Source organism: Musca domestica, unplaced genomic scaffold (assembly GCF_030504385.1).
Source record: "Musca domestica strain aabys unplaced genomic scaffold, Musca_domestica.polishedcontigs.V.1.1 8, whole genome shotgun sequence".
Classification (NCBI taxonomy): domain Eukaryota; kingdom Metazoa; phylum Arthropoda; class Insecta; order Diptera; family Muscidae; genus Musca; species Musca domestica.
The window spans coordinates 2,101,320-2,122,713 of NW_026712409.1; the positions used below are offsets into that span (position 1 = coordinate 2,101,320).

A 21,394-nucleotide genomic window follows, 5' to 3' on the forward strand; every position below is an offset into this window, starting at 1 on the left:
TTTTTAATGAATTCTCCGAATAAAAGCTTTTTACTTCGTTAAATATTGAAAAACATAGGGAACCCATTTGCGATTAATGTATCAAACCTGTTATAAACATAGGCATTTTAATGATTATTTGGTAGCAATGCCAATTAAAGTATGGTCTTCAGTTTATGGCATTTATATGTGAGAGTGTATGTGAAATAGGGTAAGATATTTCTAATAGATCCCCTTTTACGGCGGCCTCATTTCTATTCGAAGGTTGATTAATTTCTTATCATTGCACAAACTATGGTAAAGTATTGCTCATTATTTAGATCCCATTTTATAGTGGCCTTATTTTGTTTTGTTAGCCCCCCTTATGTTTGAACAATTTCGCGGATGTGTTGATTTTGGTCAAATGCCATAAGCGCGAAAATGTGGTCACTACAATCTGAATTACTATTTTAACAATACAAACGTCGTTTCGTTTGTTTATTTTTTTGACAACAGTTTAATACGATTGAAATGATTATCCATCCTTAAAATGTTAAGCCGTAAGAACAATTTTTTGTTTCAACTAAATTTTAAAATATTTTCGGCATTTTTGTGCTACTCAAACAATATACGCAGTGACAAAACAGTCTTTAGTCTTTGTATATGATAGAATAACAATTTTTTTGTAATACTTATATATTATCTAAAGAATAGGGTACAAATTATACAGAACAGAAAATAAAGATATAAACATTTTTAAATAAAACTTTATGATATGTTAAATGCATGAACATCTGAAGTGATACCATTTTTATCTTATGGAAGTACTCAATCAATATATTTTTATTATTAAAACGTTTTGGCAATAAACGGTACTGAAATGCATTGACCGAATATGAGAATGTTAAAAACATTTTTTCTGGGATTTAAGATAATTACGATTGTTAGAAATAATAAAGCATCTATCAAGATTATATATTTCTGAACATTAAAACCGCTCGAATAATGTTGCTACCTATTGTCACTCATTTCAAACACCGCTGGTTTCGAGTGCTATCAGTCGTAATATTGCAAGTTTGATTGGACGTTTGAAACGTTTTGTTTATTAATTAACGATGTTTACTAGGCATATTTATTTAAATGTTCTTTGAAAAAGGGCAGCATTTAACAATTTTGGGCAACAAATCATTAACGCATATATATATATATATATATATATATATATATATATATATATCAAGTAGTTAAGTGTGTCAACATTATAATGAGCAAGGGTTACACTATACTTATAACAATTAAATAATAAAATATTCCACGGAACTCCAATTTATCGTTTATATTTAGCTAATTCCAGCAAAACGTCAACAGTAAAATAATTTGAAGATAATCGTTGTCTTGGAGTGTCACTCAAATGTGCTTTAGGTGTCTAATCAGTTGGTGCGATCTGAAGTACTTTTACGATAAAAACCCACGACAGTGCCATGATCCGTCTTAGTTAATAACGGTATTTTGGTGCAGACATACCACGAGCTGCCAAACACTTCAAAGATATTTTGTATAAAAACAAGTTCAAATTAAAACAGGAATAAATACAAAGTCATGGGAGTATTAGCGCCAACTGATACATCTGACCATAATATGGAAAGACGTGAGTTTGTTTCGCCTCGTGACCTTTCGCATTTATCTATTCGAAATATTCAAATCAATTAACACAATTAACAAACAGAGATGTTATTGATATTCGTGACAAATCAGAAAATATGTGGATCTTTAGTAGATTTATTTTCGTATAAAGTGTGCCTCTGAGAATGTAAAAATAAACACAAAATTTCAATATATTATATACATATATTTTTTATAGAAAACACACAAATCAATGGAATCAATATCAATACCTAATTTAGATTATAACGAAAATGGTGTTACGTTCTATCAGAATGCTATCTCACTTAACAAAGGCTTTTAAATTACGATCTTCCAAATGCCTGAACGAATGTGTCGTATAAGAAACTGAAGGCTGCAAATTGTATCTTACCAGAAATCATGCAACTACAGGCACAAGAAGGTGCCAAATCTAGCCCCAAGCACTACTCAAAATTTTTTATTTAACGATTGTAGACCTGTTTGTTTTCTCTTCAAAATGATAAGATTAATATGAGCTGAAACTTCGAACTCGTTGAAATTTTAGTATTTCAAAAAAAAAAAAAAATAGTGAAATAATAATAATTTATTTTATTTTTCATGTAGGCACTTGATATATGGCTTGATACGTATGTTCTTTAGATGGCATGTCAGATAAAATACATTGTCTTACTGCCCTAAACAAAAGATAGCTTCCTGGCGTTGTGCCTATGTACGGGCCTATCAAATTAATAGTGTTATTGAAGTAGCCCGAAAAAGCAATGTAGCGTGTGAAATATTAAAGAAATAACTGTTTTGCACATTTTAATTGCTATTCAGGCATAATTTTTTTAATTACCTCACTTCGATCGAATCTCTTTCTATCCTTTATAAATTCAATAAACTAGTCAAGTCTTTTAGAAGCTGATAACAAATTAACGCATTGTAGTGGACAAATAACTAATCTCTCATATGACATGTGTGTTGTAATAAACCTTGAATTTTATTGAATTAAAAACAAATTGAGCTTAGAGTTTGATCAGTTTTGCATTTGAATTCGTTGAAATCGGAACATTGCAAAAATTTGTAATGGTTTATCTATCATCTATTTCGGAAAAAACACCTTTAATAAGAAATTATATGAAAATATATTCTAAGGAATCAAGAGATCTCAGTAAATCATTTTGAAGGATTCAAAACAAGAATTTCAAAGAAACACTTTATTCTCCATTTACAGCTAATATATTTGGAATTCGACATGTCCAGAGCATACTACTCTTCTTTGGAATGTGCTTTGGGTACTTTCTACGTGTGAATATATCAGCGGCTATTGTTCCTATGACACAACCTACAGCTGGCCAACCCTTTTACGATTGGGATCCCTCCAAGAAAAGTCTTATTTTATCCAGTTTCTTTTGGGGCTATGTGGCATGTCAAATGCCAGCTAGTTTGATGGCCAAACGGTTTGGCGGAAAATTGGTTCTTGGCGTATCGACGTGCGTCGGTTCAATATTAACCATATTAAATCCTTTAGTTGCGGACAAGGGAGACTGGCAGTATGTTTGTGCATTAAGAGTTTTAATTGGCTTTACGCAGGGCACCGTCTACCCATGCATGCACACGCTCTTGGCAAAGTGGGTTCCACATCAAGAAAGAGGCTTCTTATCCTGTCTTGTTTACTCTGGCGCACAATTTGGAACAGCATTCCTATTGGCAATTAGCGGTAACATATTTGACTCAGAGATGGGTTGGCCAGGCATATTTTACGTCACCGGAGGTATTGGAATTGTTTGGTCTTTGGTATTTTTAATTTTTGGCGCCGACACGCCTCGTGATACCAAGTTTATATCTGAAGCTGAAAGGAAGTATGTCGAATGCTCAACAGGAAGTGATAACCAGCCGATAAACGCAGTAAGTTTTCCGACTGAAGTTGACTTTATCACTAAATCGAAAACTAAATATTGTCTTTTCATTTCAGGCTGTGCCTTGGAAAGCAATGTTCACATCTGCATGCTTTTATGGGCTGATAGCAGCTCATTGTGGATTTACTTGGGGCTTTTACACTCTCTTGACTGAAATACCTACATACATGGCTAATGTCCTGCATTTTAATGTTAAAACAAACGCTTTGCTCTCCGCACTTCCCTATTTTGTAATGTGGATGCTGTGCCTGGTTGTAAGTCCAATAGCTGATACACTGATCAATCGCAATATAACAAGCATCACTGCATCACGAAAAATATTTAATACTATTGGTCAATGGGTGCCTATGGTATGTCTCATTGCTCTGGGCTACATGACGGAAGACCAAAAAACCACAGCCACCGCTTTATTGACCATAGCTGTGGGATTTAATGCAGCTTCCTTCTGTGGATACTTGGTGAATCATATGGATCTTTCGCCCAACTTTGCTGGTTTAATGATGGGCGTAACCAACATGGTGTCCAACCTTTTATCCATTTGCACCCCTCTGGTTGTAGGAGCAATTGTCGTAGATGAAGAAAGTCCTGACGAATGGCGTATAGTATTCTTTATAACAGCCGGAGTGTATTTGCTTTGCAACGGTCTGTTTTTGGTATTTGGTAAAGCTACAGTACAACCATGGAATAATGTGAATACTTCGGCTAGTACCACCACATTACCGAACAACACCGATAGTTTATCAGTAACAGACTTTCATTCATAAGACAAGCGTAGACAAGGAACTTGTACGAAAAGTGGTACCTGTGTTATACACTCTAGGAAACATTGACTGATATAGATAGCAAGGTTTTAAGGGATCGTGAAGTGAAAAAATAAATATTGTATAATATTTAAATAGATGATAAGGTTAACTTTTGATACCTAAATAAATAAGCAACTATATTTAACGTACTCAGCGATCAATGTTTTTTTTTCTTGTTGAGAACACTTCAGATTTTACTTTACCCCTATCGTTGCTCTTGTTAACAAGACGTTTAATGCTTCTGCTCTTATCTTTGTTTCATTGAGCCGCACAATGGAAAGCTCTGCAATATAAAATAAAAAAAATAAATAGTATTGTTTTTTTGATACAGATTTTTGTTATGTGACCATCGATTGTTATATATATGTATTTTCATGCTGAGTGTGAAAAATATATACGAACTCTTATGTCAAATGTAAATCGGTATTTAATAATACTTTAAATAGGTACATGTGGCACATATTTTTAATTATACTTGAATCCAATCATATAATTGTTGTTTTTCGCAGATTTTCCCTTGCTTCTGGTAACTTTCTTCTAATGAAATGAAAAACTACCAAAATTGGACGCTAAATTTTTAACATATTATAATAACATTATAATTATTCCACATCGTTTTTATAAAAAACAATTAGATCTGCGTAAACAAGCTTTATAGCGCAATTGATAAAAACAAAATAATTGCTTCTTGTGTACGGTGAATTGTTTTATTTTATCACGTATAATACATTTAATTATTTCTATGAACAATTATAAAATGACTAATATAACATAATAACATACCTACATAAAAACTTGTCACACCAAATATGATTTCATCATTTCTCCATTTACTTAATAATATTAACTACTTATTTTTTCGCTGCAACAGTCGTTGCTCTTCTAGATTTGCATTAATGGCAATCGGTATATGCCGTGTTCTAAGTATTGTCCATAACGACACTACCCAACTGGCTATAATGGTTATGTATAAAACCGTCGGGTGGGCACTTTCGTTTCCGATAGGTATTTCAGCATGCAATGGCGACTTAATTTGCAGTGCGATTTTAATATCCTTCCACTTGCAAGTTGCATCGCGAATGTGTTTAGGGCCCTCCCTGATCGTCGGAATTGTTTCATCTAAACAGTAGCCTGGACTAGTTTCAATTTCTAACTCGCGCTCAACAAACGTTTGTTCTTCTTGGCTAGGACAGCTTATGTACATAGCATTTGGTGCAAAGAGATCTATAGGAATAAATGACCTGAAATACAAATGGTTGTCAAAGAAACGGAAGCAACAAATCATCTGATACCCTTACTGTTCTTCACTTGGTGCATGGTAGCGAAAATGTATGGGCAAATGAATTGTGTCTGTAACTTTAGTTGTTCCTTTTATAAATATCTCAAATCCACTAGAGTCTTCTGTAGGTTTTTCAATATCAACAAATCGAGGATATATAGCTTTTAGCTGTTCCCAAAAATATGTATAATCGATTACCCATTGTCATTAAAATGTAAAAATGTTGGGGCATACCTTATCCTTCCTTGAAAGATCATCCAGCTGATCCACATTTATGTACACAGATGGTGGAAAGGACTGTCTTAATATGTACTCACAAGTTTTGCCTGCCAGCGGATAATCAAATTGCACCGTATAGATAAGGTTTCTGGAATGAGAAAAAATTAAATACACAAGAATACCCAAAGACACTGATATCTCCAATAACAATGTGGGCAGGGCTCCACACACTTGAGTAGCTAATCAACCGTACAATTCAATTGCGTGGAATGGTATGAGTAATACAATGAAACTTGAGGCATTTCATTTCATTTTACAAACCTGTGAAATCCCTCTTCACCCAACTCTACGCCGACAACAGGTGTGGACAATAGATCCTTTTGTTGCAGTGACGACATGATTCCAAGCAGAAAACATGTTACAAACAATATTTCTCTCATATCCTTGACTGTTTTCTATTCGATATATTTTTTGCTTTATAAAACAAACAAATCATACAAAACGCAATTTTATGTAGGATTTTGGGGCAGGTGTGTGTCTAACTGCAAGAGGTATTGATGCTGCAACAATATTTTCCAAATCGATCCATTGGACAAAAGGAATCTTGGCTTTAATTTACAGACATTTTTGTTCCCAAAATTTTCAATGAAATTTACGAAAATTTCCAAATTTTCCGTCTAATGTGGCGTTTCCACTACACTTGATTCGCTCTCTATTCGTTGTTTGACCCTTAACTATGAAAAAACTACCTAATTCTTCACACAACATTTCCTGAGCGAACACTCATATTTGTACGTTGTTCAAATCAAATCACTCTCAGAACAACGAAAAAATATGTCCCATCCCTAACAAATGAGAGCATTTATCGAAAAAATAAATTATGACATTTAAAAATTAAAAATAGAAAAATTTTATGAAATTTTAAAAATTTTTGGGAAGACTGAAAATTATGAATGAAAACTACAATGTTGAATGGCTTATGTACATTCAAACGAAAGTAAATTTTGTTTTCTCTCTCATTCGAGGTACGCAATTTGTCCACGAGTTAAAATTTCCACAGAAAACGCAAACAAAAGAGGCAACATTTTCAAAATGTTTCTATCGGCAGAAAAAATGTTTGACAAGTGTCTCTCCAGCAGAATTTAAAAATGGAAAAACACAAAAATGTTTTCAAAAAGTCAACATTTACACAAAAAGTTGAAATCGTGAATGAAAATTGTAAAATTAATGATATAATAAATCTTTGGGAGGAAAACAATAATTTCTTCTATTCATATATGTGAGAATTTCATGTATTTTCGTATAAATTCCCATTAAAATCAACAAACAAAATTTTTGAAAAAAGGAATTATTTTACTATGAATTACGAATCGTGCCGTATGAACGGGTTAATTCGTGTACCTAATTCTGAGAGCGAACAACGTTGTTCGGTTTCCAATGGAAACATACTATAAATCGTCTAAATAATAAATTTTAGTTCTGGCATTTTATCCGATAAATATGGCAGAAAAACTATTAATCGATAATAACTCTCACAGTTGAGTATCGATGCTATTGTTATTGTCATCGATTGTTTATTACATTCATGGTAGAAGAATACAGGTAGATGCGTCATCGCGTTAGCGTTTTTCAATGTATTGGTCAACGCTTTATGAGCCATTATGGTGAGCGGAATTGAAAGACTAGTAGTTTATGAAAGGATACCAATACAAGGACACGAATACAATTCGCAGGCAACATTTTTTCCTCAGGATCATGCTGGAGAGCGGACGGCCCATAGCACGGTACTAAGGCGGGATGATTAAATGCTAGTTGGGCAGCATTTCCTACACAAATACTGGGGATAATATTATCCTTAAGTTAATATTATCCAGGCGAATATTATCCTTAAGTCAAAGTCGGAACATCTCTCTCTCCTCTCTCAGCGCGGTTGATTTGCAATGTCACGGGAAGGGATACGTAAATCAATAATGGACTTTTTAGAAACAAAACAAAGTTAATTCACCTACGTGAAGTTAGCAACGTTGCTAACTATCGATCACATCGGATTTCACCAAAACTACAGGGTGACTCAGAACATCGAATTTTCAAATTTAATACTTTTTTTCAACTGTGCGTCAGAAAAGAGAACCTGGAACCGAACATACATTACATCGATTACATTACATTTTTAAATTACTTCAGAATTAACAAGGACTGCTGTCAGCGTGTACTAATAGAATTTTTGCCAAACTCTTCAATATTTGTTGAAAAATTTCCAATGGCATGTGTTTTTACCTGATTCCAGGATTTCTTTTCTTGGGGGACGGACCCCGGACACCAGATTTTTGACCCGAATCTATTTACCCAATATAGGCTATATACGTACCGCTTATGAAAATACCTATCCAACAAGTGGTCACTTGATGGGGTTATTTAAAGCGGTTCGGAAGTTATAGTTAAATTAGCGAACATACTCTTATAGCTGACATTATAACTTTTCTAAAATGCTACAATTTGTGAAAATACATTTTCTGGGTCTAGAGATATTCTCTTTTGGGTATGTTCAACCGGCTATGCGAACTAAAGTTTTCTAAATTTAACAGATGTTGTAAGTAGCCGGCCTTCGGTGGCCATGTGACCACTTATTGGATAGGTATTTCAATCGATACCTATATTGCCTATATCGGGTATATTCGGGTCTCGAACTCGGACTTTCGAGTGAAAAATCTGGAGTCTAGGATCCGTCCCCCAAGAATTAGGATTCCCGGAATTAGGATTAATATACCTAACACTGGAAAAAATTTTTCGAAAAAATCGAAGAGTTCTTATTAAACTAGAGTTGTTCCAATTGGGCAAAGCATTGAGATTTTTAGCGCTAGGATTTTATTAGACCAGTGTCGGAAATTACTTCAATATTACCAAATTATTCTGCAGCTGTTATTTTCATGGTCAGATATCAATGGTTAAAAAATGAAGGTCGACTAAAAAATACCACATCGTCACAATTTTTTACGGCAACTGATATTCTCTAAAAACGACTTCACGTCGACTGTTCTATCGACAATGATAATATCAAACATTCATCGCTATCGACAAAAAAATGACAGCTCTAATACCGTTATTGTCGTCTCGACTTCATTTTGCGACGACGACAACGGTAATAGGGCCAATTATTATTGGTGAGAAAAACTAGAAGATTCTTACAGGTTCTGGAACGGAGCACAGTTTTGTCGCATCGATGATGCATCTACCTGAATTCTTATACCATGCTTGCCAACCACTACGTTGGCAACGTTGCCGACATGTTCGCGTTGCCATTATTATGTATTTCGAAACTGACGTGGCCTCCGAGTTACTCTTGTAAAATCAATAATTGCCGGTAGTCAGTGTCGAAAGTTGGTGGTGTATTCGTATTTTTATTCTTTTTGTGCAGCAAATAAAAAATATGCATAAAGCATTATTGGTTTTGTGCCTAGCTGGTTTGGCATATTTGTCCAATGCAGCGGAAAGCGATGTACTGGAACTGACCGATGATAACTTCTTATCCGTCTTGAGTGAGCATTCCACTACATTAGTCATGTTTTATGCCCCCTGGTAAGATTCAAGAATCAGTAAAAAATCTAGTATTAACAAAATTTACACGTCATCTTGAAAGATTTTTAAAATTTTTTGTTCTACTGGGAATGGTATGTGCACAAACACACTTTCATAAGGTGTGTGCATATAAACGGTTTTTATATTAGTGTGAGTGAACAGGGTCTATCGTTTCATTTTGGTTTTAATGTCTAGCACTTCTATAGATAACTTTGTAATGTATTGCTTGTAGAAACAATGAATTAATTGCCTTTTTAGCCGGTCAACAGAAAAAGAAAAGCAAATTTTATGGGAATTGCATGATGTAAATGTCTATTTATCTCGAGTCCTATCACCTATTACCTCGCTGTCTTCACGCGCGTTATATGGTAATAAATAACGTGGAATATCTTATTTTCCATATAATGAAAATGTTAACGACAAGCTGTTCTGAACATACTTCGCTTACACACTTACAGTCTGTCAACTAAATGTTTGCAACGAACATTGCTTTAAATGAGATGTTTTAACAACAACTACAGAAAATGGGAAGCAGAAAACAAACAAATGTTTGTGTGATATTGGCAGAGCCTATTTTCCAGTATATGACTTAGGAACTGTATCCACGGCTCAATATTCGAAGATTCGTCACATATTTACAAATGTTATAATTTTGTTACTAAACAATTGTTTCCATTTAGAAACACGGATAAACAAATTTCGGTTTTTGGGACTATTTATAGCTAACTTCCAAAATGGAGACGAATAAAGACTGGGACCATTAGTGTTAGAATGTTGAAAGCAACGTCATGATTTTAATAAAATTAAATCAACTCAAATTTTAGTATCAGTGCGGCTTGTTATTTTAGTTAAATGCTGAATGGTCCATCCGGTAGATTTAATCTGTAAACCCGCATATTCCCTCATGTTGATATAATATTGTAATGGGTGCCGTGTTTCTAGGAACAGAAAAAATACAATTTTTCAAAATAGGTCAACACATTTAATTTCCGTTTTGTTGATAAAATTGTGGCAACAATAAAGCAATATTTTTTGTGATAAGATTTGTTTTAGTATTTTTAAACAACTAACGTTGGGTTGTATTGATAACAAATTTTTGTTAAGAAATTAAGTTAGTTTCTCATAATTATGTATATTTTTTTAGGTGTGGCCATTGTAAACGACTAAAACCCGAATACGCCAAAGCTGCCGAAATTGTAAAAGATGATGATCCTCCTATTACATTGGCCAAGGTATATAAGTTATGGTTATATACTTTACACAACTAAACTACATGTTTTTATTAATTTTATAAAGGTTGATTGTACTGAAGCTGGAAAAGAAACATGTAATAAATTCTCCGTCAGTGGATATCCTACATTAAAGATTTTCAAGGGCGAAGAGGTTTCACAAGACTACAATGGACCCCGTGAAGCTGCTGGTATAGCTAAGTACATGCGTGCCCAAGTTGGCCCAGCTTCAAAAGAAATAAAATCGGTTGAGGAGTTGGATAAGTTCTTTACGGCAAAGGAAACAACCATCTTTGGATACTTCAAAGACGTCAACTCCAAACTGGCCAAAACATTCTTGAAATTCGCCGACAAAAATCGTGAAAAGTACCGCTTTGGTCACAGTAGTAACGAAGAGGTTTTGGAAAAGGCAACTGAAAGGTTAGAACAGAAAACAACTAGATTCTTGAAAAATTAAAATGATTGTAATTCATTGTATTTTATTTCTGAATAGCGATGCCATCGTCCTTGTCCGTGCTCCACACTTGGCGAATAAATTTGAAGAATCCACCGTAAAGTTCGATGGATCGTCCGAATCTGATCTAACCGCTTTCGTGAAAGAAAACTAGTGAGTTTACCAAAGATATATACATAGATGTCAATTTCACAATTGTGTGTTTTTTTTAGCCACGGATTAGTGGGTCACCGTACTCAAGACACTGTGCGCGATTTCAAAAACCCTCTGATCACTGCTTATTACGGTGTTGACTATGTCAAGAATCCAAAAGGTACAAATTACTGGCGCAATCGCGTACTTAAGGTAGCTAAGGAATTTGCAGGCAAGTTGACCTTTGCTATTTCTGCCAAAGATGACTTCCAACACGAGCTCAATGAGTATGGCTATGATTTTGTTGGGGATAAACCAGTTATTTTGGCCCGTGATGCTAAGAACTTAAAATATGCACTGAAAGAGGAGTTTTCTGTCGAAAACTTGCGCGACTTTGCAGAAAAATTGTTGGAAGGCGAATTGGAACCTTACATTAAATCTGAACCAATCCCCGAAGATAACAGCGCCCCTGTTAAAGTTGCCGTTGCGAAAAACTTCGATGAAGTTGTTATGAACAATGACAAAGACACTCTCATCGAATTCTATGCTCCATGGTGTGGCCATTGCAAGAAATTGGCCCCTGTTTACGATGAGTTGGCCGAAAAGTTACAAGACGAAGACGTAGTCATTGCGAAAATGGATGCCACGGCTAACGATGTGCCTCCAGAATTCAATGTACGCGGCTTCCCTACACTATTCTGGTTGCCCAAAGACTCCAAGAATAAGCCAGTTTCCTACAATGAAGGTCGTGAAGTCGACGACTTCTTGAAATTTATTTCGAAACACGCTACCAAGGAACTGAAGGGTTTCGATCGTAGCGGAAAACCCAAGAAGACAGAATTGTAAATTGTAACAAAAGTATAATGTAATATTAATAATGCCAGAAGGCAAAAACTTCATTCACATTTCCATTTTTCATATTTGTTCTCAAAATATCCCAGAGCATTTTCGACATCGCATACAATTCCTTTAGGAGTATATGCTAGCATTTAATGTTAAAATCGTGAATCTTCTTTTTTAATTGAATTTAAACAATAAAATTACATCTAAGAAATGTGGAGTATTATTTTACATGACTCTAGGTTATTTCAAATAATTATTGGTTTGTTTAGAACTCCACTTGCGCAAATAATGTTTATGGGAGTTGAAATTTACCAACATCATCATTTTCAACCAAATTAGAAATTTTTAGAAAAAATATGGAGTCAAAGATAGGAAGTGGGTGCTTGATATTTCAAAAGCTTTAATTGAGGAAATATTTCGATACAAAAGCGGCATCATCATTCTAGAGGCAGCAACAGATGTTATGTAAAACTTAAACATTTTCACGGGTCGTACCAATAAAATCAATGTGGGTATTAACGTACTCTACTATTCCTGACATAAAAACTCAGCTATTTCTCACAATTCATTTATTTATCATTCATTTTGAATTTTATTCCTTCGGGTTCTATTTTATAAAAATAAAAATTAAATTGGTAGTGTTTAAACTTATATTGAATTCAATTTTTAAAACTTTAGGCTATTGTTGCCAATTAAATAAATTATTTCTCCAAATTTTTCAACAAGCGAATAACTCGTTCAACTTCTGCGCCAATATTTCGAATTTTGGTCAAACACTCGCAAGCACGATCGTTTTGTTTGCTCAGCAAACACCTAGATTCGCCGAGAAAAGAAAACAAAATAAAATAACGTTACATGTAGGCGAACTTATGCTACATACAAGAGAGCTGCTCCATGTAAATTTCCGTTTTTATAAAGATGTGTAATCCATTGTTCACTTATTTTGTCATTCAAGGGGTCGTCTGGCTGTAAGTAAATGCGAGATATCAACAACGCTTCCTTAAAATATGACTTTTCCACAAGGACTTCTATGGCATCGCGTTCCTGATGAATGGCCATCATATAAACCACAGCTTGAAGTACATAGCCCTGCTCCACTAGTTGTTCGGCATAGGCCTGGCAACATTTTTGCCAAAAACTAAACAAAAAATGAATAACCATGTATCAGTGCGAATTTGAATAACTCCACATACTTATATGAAATGCTGGGCGCCAGCGAAACATGCCACTCGCACAACTGTTTATTCTGAACACATTTAAGAATTTCATCCTTTAAAGTACCGTTAACCTGCGGCATGTAGAGGTTAGATATTCCTTTGGTTTCACTGTTCTGGTGGTTCTTAACTAAGAAACAATAAATTTCCATAAATAAAATCATCAATATCGTTGCTGTACATACGTTCCTCTGACAGCAGCTGCATTGCTTCAGTTTTGGAACCAAACAATTTGGCACACAATGACTTGTTTTCCATTGTCTTTCCCAGAGCCGAATCATTTAGAATATTAAACATAATTTCCAAAGCTTCCTTATTTAATTCCTTAGATGTGAGGTACAACAGGGTCGAAGGAATCTGTAATTTTAATTCGATTTCAGATACAATTTACGCCTTTTGAGATGTTCTCAATTCAATTAACCTTCATATAGACTGATGTTCCCACAGTTGAAATATTCTTCCGGATGTCTAGTTCTTCAAACATTTTTGAAACTTCATCGCAGTTTGTTTTTGCTCCGTTTGATCCATCGGGACACCGATTACAGTTACTGGATTCCAGTGGACTCTTCAGGTCTATAGCTTTATTCGACTTTTTGTCGCCTTGTAGCGGTTTGCCTTCGTTCCTTGATGGGGTTTTGGTTGCCCACTGAACATTGTCCAGAGTGCGAGTACGCTTCGTTTTGGTGGAATTTACATCTGGTTTTTCTGTGCGCATATCTATGAATTCCAATGATGTACTCATGCCTGCACACATTACGACCTCTTCGTCAGTTGGTAAAAATAGACCGCATTTCATTGGGCAGTGGTACAATTTGAGGAAACGTTCATCTGAACTTTCTTTTTTCAAATCCCAAACACGTATTGCACCATCAAAGCCACAAGTTAGTAATAAATTCTCATTTCGATTGCTCCACTTCACACAGGAGTTTGCAGCTTTTGGCGATTGTATTTCTATCTTACGGAATACTGACAGACATGTGTTTTCTTCCTTGAACTCTAGGATATGAATAACGTTGGAATTGGTTGTTACTGCAAACTTGTTTCTAGTAATTGGGCTCCAAACTATTTCTGTTACATAGCGTGAAGATAATTCAAGTTCCTTTCTCAATTCATATTCGAAGTTTGGAGTTTCCTTAGATTTTAGTTCATACAGTCGTAATCGACCATTTTGAGTTCCGACAAAGAGAAAACGATTTTTCACTGATAAGGCCGATACCTGAGTAATGTCTGGTATTATGTATGCATCTAGAAGATTATAAATGAAGAAGAACAACGTCACTATGCGCTTGCAATTTCTCGAAGAATAAATTTCCACAATGTAATTTATTACAACGATTCTATTTCGAAATTCACTTAGAGTATCTATCTATGATATAGTTACACATAGGCTTCTTATGAAATAGATTTTTTTATTCCTCCTATGAGGGTTTATTCTGTATCCCCTGATATACAGTGTACTTTCAACCAGGGTTGACGTAGAAAAAAATGTGATTTTTTTCTCTATGTGCAACTTAGTTGCTATAAAACTAAGTGTTGTTATTTGGTTGTTACTGACAACAAAGTCAAAAAAAATTATTTTACTTATAAATTCGAAATGAATTTTTTCATCGTTAGCGTAAATGATATTCTACCCGATATTTTGCAAAAATCCTACCAAGGAAGTTCAAATAACAGCTTTAGGGATTATCTTTTAAATTTTATATTTGAGAATGGCAAACCCAAATCAAATGTCGGTCATACTGGGGACTACAAACAGAAAATCCTTCGAAACAAATTCATTGGTATCGACGACTTAGTACCATATTTCATTGATGAAGGTGCAAAAATGTTTCTAAAAATAGATTGTAATCTTGCAAAGTTTCTGCTACGTCTAATGTTGCACGATAACGTCGACGGGTTGACACTTGGGCCCGGAAAACTGAGTTTGTGCAAAATCGAACAGTTTATGCACAGATGTTTAAACAAATATGCCGATCCTGCAGACATAACCATGGGTTCCTTGAATCTTAGTTACTATTCCAGGCAGAATTTTGGATTTAAACTAGATGATTTAAAGGAAAACGTCGAGCATTCTCTTAAAGAAAAAACAAGCAGTTTAATGCATGAGATATTAAGATATCCAGAGAATTGCGGTGCCAAACAACTGGACGAAATGTACACAAAAATTCAAATTTTTATAATAACGAATTATTTTATTGGTTGTCCGTCAGATACTGAGGTAAGATGAATGATTCAAGTCTAATTTGGCACCTTTTACCACTAACCATGTTCTGCAGTTACTTAAGCGAACGCGTCAAAGTATTGACAGTGTTTTGGCTCGTGGAGATATTCAGAAGTATGTGTTAAAGAAAAAATATCATCGACACGAATATTTACATAGATTAGGTGCAACAGTATGTGGTATTATGGTATATAACATGTATAATGGTACAGAAAGGGATAAGACCAATAATGCTATAAACGGTAATTATGTTTCTAAAAAAATTTCATGAGATGGATCTTGACATTGTGTTATTTGTTCCAGTAAATGGCGATTTAGAAATGGCTTTGCTCAACACCAACGAATCATTGGGAGAGAGCTTAAAGATGGCTGCAGCTAACATTGAAACTGCTGTTCATATACTGGAAGAGGCAGTACTAATCAACATCAAGGAGAAAACTGTCACATATGGACAGCCCTTAAAAGTCCTACGTCAAATCAATAAATTCGTTATAGTCTTTTCGATCTATAAAAGAAACCTGGAACGTATAAACGAGATGGTCCACAAGATACAGTATTGGATTGATGTGGCAAAGAAGAAGTTTCATTGCGTAACCGAAAAAATCAACGACATTCTTAAGTTTCGATCTGCAATTGAGACTGAATTTATATTTGTGAGATTATTAATTATTGATAATCTAAATGACAAAGCATTATTATTAGTTATATTTTTAGCCTCACTTTGTTTATCTTAGTGAAGTGTGGACCTCCTTGATTATAAATCTGAATTGTTTAATGGAAGTGAACAAAATCAAAGATCATCTAGATGGAATTGTCAGTGAAAATGTGCAGAAGCACTACCACTCCTTGATAAGGAGTATTTCTCAAACCACAAGTACATCAAAAACAAGGTTTGAGGAAACACTGATTGGCCAACTGAATATAGATGACAAAAAACAAAGTATGGACTATACGAAGCTTGTAAGTTTGCTACAATGTTGTTATCGCTATAATGCCATATGTATACACACATACAATTTCAGGGTCTGTTTCTTAAGGACTATTGTTTCCTTACAATAGTTGTGACAAAAGGTTTATTAGTTCCTTCAAGAATAGAGTGGAAGTCAAATCAACATTTAAACACGATTTTCGGCCTTGCAAACACTGACTTTCTCAGATATGCTGAAAACAACAAGAAACGTATTTTGCAGGAATTCAATAATATGATTTTAAGATCAGTTGGCATGATATTGTTTTTACAATTGGAAGATGCCATAGTTAAGCTAGGCTTGAATTCGTCGGAGGACGTTACAACAAAACAAAAAAATTGTTTTGCACAAACTGAACTGCATCAGAAAGAGTGGAAACCAAAAAATAACAATCTTTCAAATGTCTCCTGGAACGTATGGGACCATCATAGGCGCACCATAGAATTGGCAAATCAAAGACAAAAACAAACTACATCTGCACAAACAGACACATCTTTTGGCAAAAGGAATTGTCATATCCAATGTTACACGGCACAGTCATCGTAAAACAAGTACCTTTCTTATTTGGATTGTCTTCGTAAACTGCGATGCGATCGTTGCACACCACAAACAAATATTTATCTTCCCAGCTTATGGAGTATATGGTTTTACCACAAACTGAATTGAAAGCGAATGGTGATTGTTTATGTCCGGCCTCAACTGATATAATACCAATCTGAAAATATATGCAAGTCAATAAATATAGATGTGTTTTAACATGGGAAAAGCAAAAAATAATCAGCTCACTCTGCCCTCTTGCGTTCCATATGCGATTTTTTTACAGTCCGGACTCCAAATAAGCGAAGTTACAGGTGATTCGATTCGTTGTACAAAATTGTCTATGTGTATGTGATTTGGAGCTATTTTGGAAATATCTATAATTCCAATTCGACGATCGGAAAATGCCAAGGCTATTCTGAATAAAAAATAAGTTTATTAACGCATTTTTTTCAAATCATTACTATGCATACTTATTCATATCATCCGGACATTCGCGCAAGGCACCTATATTCGTAGAGACACAACCATATTGCAATTGTATTTTGTTAAGAGACATATTTTCCATTGTGATTTCCCTATTGGATGAAACACACCACAAATACTGCCTGGATCTGCAAGCAGAGAAGGCAACAATCGTGCATTGCTGCCAAGGTCGTTTGACTTCTTTGAACTTATACCGCTTTAAAGAATTCTCGCCTGTGGTACATTTTTTACCAGTCTGTGCTTCAATCGTCCATAGCTGAAGTTCGCCCGACTTATTGGATGTTATAAAAGATGTCGAATTTAGCCAAGATATCTCAACACTTGTATCTTAAATAGAATTATGTTGGAGTTAGACCACTACTTCTATATTTAAAAAAATGTAATTCGCTTACGTTTCTTATTTTTATTTCCGTTTGAACCCCGGAGCTTGTGGTGGTCACATGTTGCCCCGGTTGATGCATTCCAAATGTATAAATTTCCATCTGCACTTAATGATGCCAGAAGATAGTCTGCACTTAGGTGATCTGTTGTACTCTTCACTTCACCTACCCCCACCGTAAGTTTCTGTTCATTTTCCCTATTACACGTAGTCGTTGAGGACTCAGATAATAATGCAGCATGGACATCTGCTTGACACACCAGACTCTGTTTTGCCACACGATCCATTCCATCCACATCGACACTTTCTTCAGATGATGGTGTTCCGCACACTAAACGTACCAGGCTGTCCTCAGAAGATTTCCTCCCTGAAGGTTGTTCTTCGTGATCAGTTTCACTGCCACATGAAGATGAATCACAGCGTATATTTGAGTTTTTGCAATCTTCAAGAGAAACTATATGTTCTGGTGAGAGTTCTGGTTTTTCATCTCTTAAGGCATTTATTTCCTCCTTTAGGCTTTGACACGCTTCAGCGAAATCAAACTCTGCCGCAGTCCCCGACGTGTCCTGTGTTTTTTCAATACCAACAAATTCTGATATGGAATCGGACTTTGTCTTGGGCTCTTGAGGAGTGGCTCCAAACTCATTATCTAAATAATCGTAGTCATATATATCAAAAATGTCATCAGCATCGACAATAGTAGTATCGGTTCTTGTTAATTTTGCAAATTTGGACAACGGCCTCTCCGGCTTAGCCTCGTCCTCAATTTGAACTGCATCCGATGGCAAAACCCTATTCCATGCTAAAGACGCAATGGCACTATTATGACCACGTAAGGTATATAGTGTGACCATTTTTTGCAAATCACAGAGTAACACCAAACCACGACTTGTGCCCACAGCAAAATGATTTTCATGGTATGGAGAACATTTCATGGATGTGAGTTGATGATGACGAGGCGATATAAACATCGGTCTCCTGCAGAAGCTATTCGAAGCAACACAGTACACCACTATATCCTTGCTGTCCATAGACAACACATTTCGATTAATCATATAACTGACAAATACTTCTCCAGCATATTGAGGCGAGGGACCATTGCCTTCCATATAGCGCATACATGCCAAATGAGCTTGGTGACCCTGTAGAGCATAGCCTTTGTTGAAATCCCATATCTGTACAGAGTTGTCTTGAAATAAAACCACAAAAAATTTCGATGCAGGCTCATTAGTCTCACCACCCTGTTCAGTTTCGCCCCAATGATGATCTATATCGATCATTTGAATATTTTGCCGGGTATGGAACACTTTTATTTGGGGCGTATCTTGCTCATCTTTGATGGAACTTATGTAGTTAATGCTGCGGGAACCTACATAGAGAAATCCCCCATCGGGAGTACAAACACAACCATTTTTGATATTCCATTGCGGCACCAACGGAATTTTAATTTTCATTTTGGCATATAATGAATTCGTCTATATATTATATTTTCTGGAATAACGAAAAACGTGCTTGCGAATTTTGTCCTGTTAAGTCCTGTTCAGACAACGAAGCGGAACGACTTTTTCCGGCGGCGGCGGCTTATCAGTGTAAGCCGATGGACGACGGCGAACTTTGCTTTGTACTCTACACCTTTTAACAAACAGAGGATGAAGGAAGAAACAACACGGCGAATATGTAGAAAGTGGAAGAGACAACATGCCGCAACAGCTGTTTGTTTACTGAGTAAACGAATTGCCGTGATAGAAGAATACAGGTAGACGCATCGACACAGCTGATGGGACAATGAACTGTCAAACTAATTTTGAAATTGAAAATTTTAAATGAAAAATTATTGAAATTTGTAAACATTTTTGAATATGTATATTACAACAACATCTGATTGACGTCTTGTAAGAAAACATATAAAAATCTACTTATTGCTAGGAACACAATTGGAGCGAACGACGAATTTTTTCGCGGCGTATGTTCGTCGTCAAAAATAAAACACATATGTGTATATGGAAGTGCACACAATCACGGCACCGGCGAAAATTTCGTCGGTCGCCGCGAACTCAATTAGCTTTATTTCTATTTCATACGCCGGCGACCGGCGAACAAAACAGTACAAGGTGGCCATACTTGTACGAATTTTATGTGTTTTAGTAAATAAAGTTACTTTTTACTTTAAAATTTGTTATGGTCACTCTACTATCTGTTACTCGTATAAAAAAAACATAATTAATTTGTTTATTTATTTGTGTACTTGCGCCTGAGTGAAGATGGATATCAGTGAATTTATAATAGAGAAGATGGACATAAGTGAAATTATAATAGAGAACGTAAAGAATTATGTGTTCTTGTATAATTCATTGTAGTCAACAAATGAGCAAAAAGTAAACAACTTCATCAGCTGTTTTATAATTTCGTCGGTATTGTGTTCCATACGACGAATTTTCGCGGCTCATTTTGTCGCCGCGTAGGGCGAAATTCGTTGTTGTTGTTGTAGCAGTAGTACATGTGTGTGTTTGTGTTCTGCTAATCTGGTTCCAGCTCCAGGTTTAGAAATTCGGCTACTTTAACGGGCTGTAGCCAGAGATCCTCTGGAGTGAGTTGGGTAGGTTTGGCTGAGCAATTAAAAAGGTGTAGCGTATTGTGCGGGCCTGTATCACACGCCGGGCAGGCGTCACGCACATCTTCATCAATTCGTGCCCAATACGAATTGAGGCGACTACACCATCCTGAACGTAATTGCGCCAAAACTACCCTGGTTTGTCTAGGCAGCTGACGTTCTTCGGCTGCAATGGATGGGGGGTGGACTCCGAGGACGGCATTCACTTTATAACTGCTAATAGCATCCGCGACTGCATCGGTGTGAATGCCACTCAGACCTGCCTGATAGGCTTCTTGATCTAGAGGCTCTCTCTTGTAGCGCTGGACCTCCCTCTCTAGATCATGTATGTCCTTCCTGACACGCCTGGGTGGGGGAGAGTTATCCACCATATGATGGTTGGGATGGCTCTCACGGTAACACCCAAGCAGGTACTGCAACGAAAGCATATGATTATGCTGACGTAAGGGAAGGACTTTCGCCTCCTCATGTAGATGGTCCACTGGTGTCATGAGGAGGCACCCTGTCGCAGTTCTCAGGGCAGCGTTCTGGCAGGTCTGGATATTCTTCCACTGCGTAGCACTAGTATTCGCAGACCACACTGGAGCCGCATAGTTGACCACAGACCGACCTATCGCGTTATAAGAGGTCAACAAGGTTTCTTTGTCCGCACCCCAAGAGCTGCCGGCTAGCGCCTTGAGGACCTTGTTCCTACTTTTCATCTTGTCGCAGATAGCTGTGGCTTGCGCGGACGACTTGAACATGCTGTCGAACGTTACCCCAAGAATCTTGGGGTAGTTCGTGGTCGGTATTAAATTCCCCTCGACCTGAACATTCAGCTGTGTTCTCATCTCCGCAGACCATGTGGTAAAGAGTGTGGCCGTTGATTTCGTGGCGGATATTTTCATATTCCTCGCGTGGAAGTATGCGGCAAGCTCCGCGAGATAGGGGTTCAACCTTTCGC

General features: G+C 36.1%; 4 protein-coding genes across 5 annotated transcripts; 2 read left to right on the top strand and 2 right to left on the bottom strand.

The window, feature by feature from the left end:
* Nucleotides 1-1,463: 1,463 nt before the first annotated feature.
* On the top strand, nucleotides 1,464-4,849 carry LOC101895644 (putative inorganic phosphate cotransporter). Of its 2 annotated transcripts, none has more exons than XM_005176429.4 (3): nucleotides 1,464-1,606; nucleotides 2,816-3,489; nucleotides 3,557-4,849. In XM_005176429.4, exons 1-3 carry the CDS (start codon nucleotides 1,558-1,560, stop codon nucleotides 4,262-4,264), a joined length of 1,431 nt encoding a protein of 476 aa, XP_005176486.1. In that variant the 5' UTR covers nucleotides 1,464-1,557; the 3' UTR covers nucleotides 4,265-4,849. The 2 variants fall into 2 exon arrangements, with proteins under 2 accessions (XP_005176486.1, XP_058986905.1); XM_059130922.1 differs by lacking the exon at nucleotides 1,464-1,606 and adding an exon at nucleotides 2,734-2,752.
* Nucleotides 4,850-4,984: 135 nt separating this feature from the next.
* LOC101895817 (phosphatidylinositol-glycan biosynthesis class X protein) lies at nucleotides 4,985-6,479 on the bottom strand. Its single transcript, XM_005176430.4, has 4 exons — nucleotides 6,123-6,479; nucleotides 5,817-5,949; nucleotides 5,602-5,750; nucleotides 4,985-5,544 (listed from the first exon to the last, which is right to left on the bottom strand). The coding sequence occupies exons 1-4, from the start codon at nucleotides 6,239-6,241 to the stop codon at nucleotides 5,151-5,153; spliced, it is 795 nt and encodes a 264-aa protein (XP_005176487.1). The 5' UTR covers nucleotides 6,242-6,479; the 3' UTR covers nucleotides 4,985-5,150.
* Nucleotides 6,480-9,122: 2,643 nt separating this feature from the next.
* Nucleotides 9,123-12,246, top strand: LOC101895992 (protein disulfide-isomerase A3). The gene is made up of 5 exons (XM_005176431.4): nucleotides 9,123-9,377; nucleotides 10,522-10,609; nucleotides 10,674-11,026; nucleotides 11,100-11,213; nucleotides 11,273-12,246. Exons 1-5 carry the CDS (start codon nucleotides 9,229-9,231, stop codon nucleotides 12,036-12,038), a joined length of 1,470 nt encoding a protein of 489 aa, XP_005176488.1. The 5' UTR covers nucleotides 9,123-9,228; the 3' UTR covers nucleotides 12,039-12,246.
* A 343-nt stretch (nucleotides 12,247-12,589) lies between these two features.
* On the bottom strand, nucleotides 12,590-19,498 carry LOC101890293 (protein rigor mortis). Its single transcript, XM_005176489.4, has 9 exons — nucleotides 17,854-19,498; nucleotides 17,449-17,788; nucleotides 17,225-17,393; nucleotides 16,994-17,153; nucleotides 13,671-14,494; nucleotides 13,435-13,606; nucleotides 13,229-13,379; nucleotides 12,916-13,173; nucleotides 12,590-12,848 (listed from the first exon to the last, which is right to left on the bottom strand). Exons 1-9 carry the CDS (start codon nucleotides 19,292-19,294, stop codon nucleotides 12,737-12,739), a joined length of 3,627 nt encoding a protein of 1,208 aa, XP_005176546.1. The 5' UTR covers nucleotides 19,295-19,498; the 3' UTR covers nucleotides 12,590-12,736.
* Between the last annotated feature and the right edge of the window lie 1,896 nt (nucleotides 19,499-21,394).

Excerpts from the sequence above, each read along its gene's own strand:
- LOC101895644 (XM_005176429.4), top strand. The coding sequence starts at position 1,558 with ATGGGAGTATTAGCGCCAACTGATACATCTGACCATAATATGGAAAGA. Across the intron at positions 1,607-2,815 it reads TGACCATAATATGGAAAGAC|CTAATATATTTGGAATTCGA; the intron begins GTGAGTTTGTTT and ends CTCCATTTACAG. Across the intron at positions 3,490-3,556 it reads ATAACCAGCCGATAAACGCA|GCTGTGCCTTGGAAAGCAAT; the intron begins GTAAGTTTTCCG and ends TTTTCATTTCAG.
- LOC101895817 (XM_005176430.4), bottom strand. The coding sequence starts at position 6,241 with ATGAGAGAAATATTGTTTGTAACATGTTTTCTGCTTGGAATCATGTCG. Across the intron at positions 5,751-5,816 it reads ATCTTTCAAGGAAGGATAAG|CTAAAAGCTATATATCCTCG; the intron begins GTATGCCCCAAC and ends TTTTGGGAACAG. Across the intron at positions 5,545-5,601 it reads CATGCACCAAGTGAAGAACA|GTCATTTATTCCTATAGATC; the intron begins GTAAGGGTATCA and ends TTTGTATTTCAG.
- LOC101895992 (XM_005176431.4), top strand. The coding sequence starts at position 9,229 with ATGCATAAAGCATTATTGGTTTTGTGCCTAGCTGGTTTGGCATATTTG. Across the intron at positions 11,027-11,099 it reads TTGGAAAAGGCAACTGAAAG|CGATGCCATCGTCCTTGTCC; the intron begins GTTAGAACAGAA and ends ATTTCTGAATAG. Across the intron at positions 11,214-11,272 it reads GCTTTCGTGAAAGAAAACTA|CCACGGATTAGTGGGTCACC; the intron begins GTGAGTTTACCA and ends TGTTTTTTTTAG.
- LOC101890293 (XM_005176489.4), bottom strand. The coding sequence starts at position 19,294 with ATGAAAATTAAAATTCCGTTGGTGCCGCAATGGAATATCAAAAATGGT. Across the intron at positions 17,394-17,448 it reads TGTCCGGATGATATGAATAA|AATAGCCTTGGCATTTTCCG; the intron begins GTATGCATAGTA and ends TTTTTTATTCAG. Across the intron at positions 13,380-13,434 it reads GCAGCTGCTGTCAGAGGAAC|TTAAGAACCACCAGAACAGT; the intron begins GTATGTACAGCA and ends ATTGTTTCTTAG.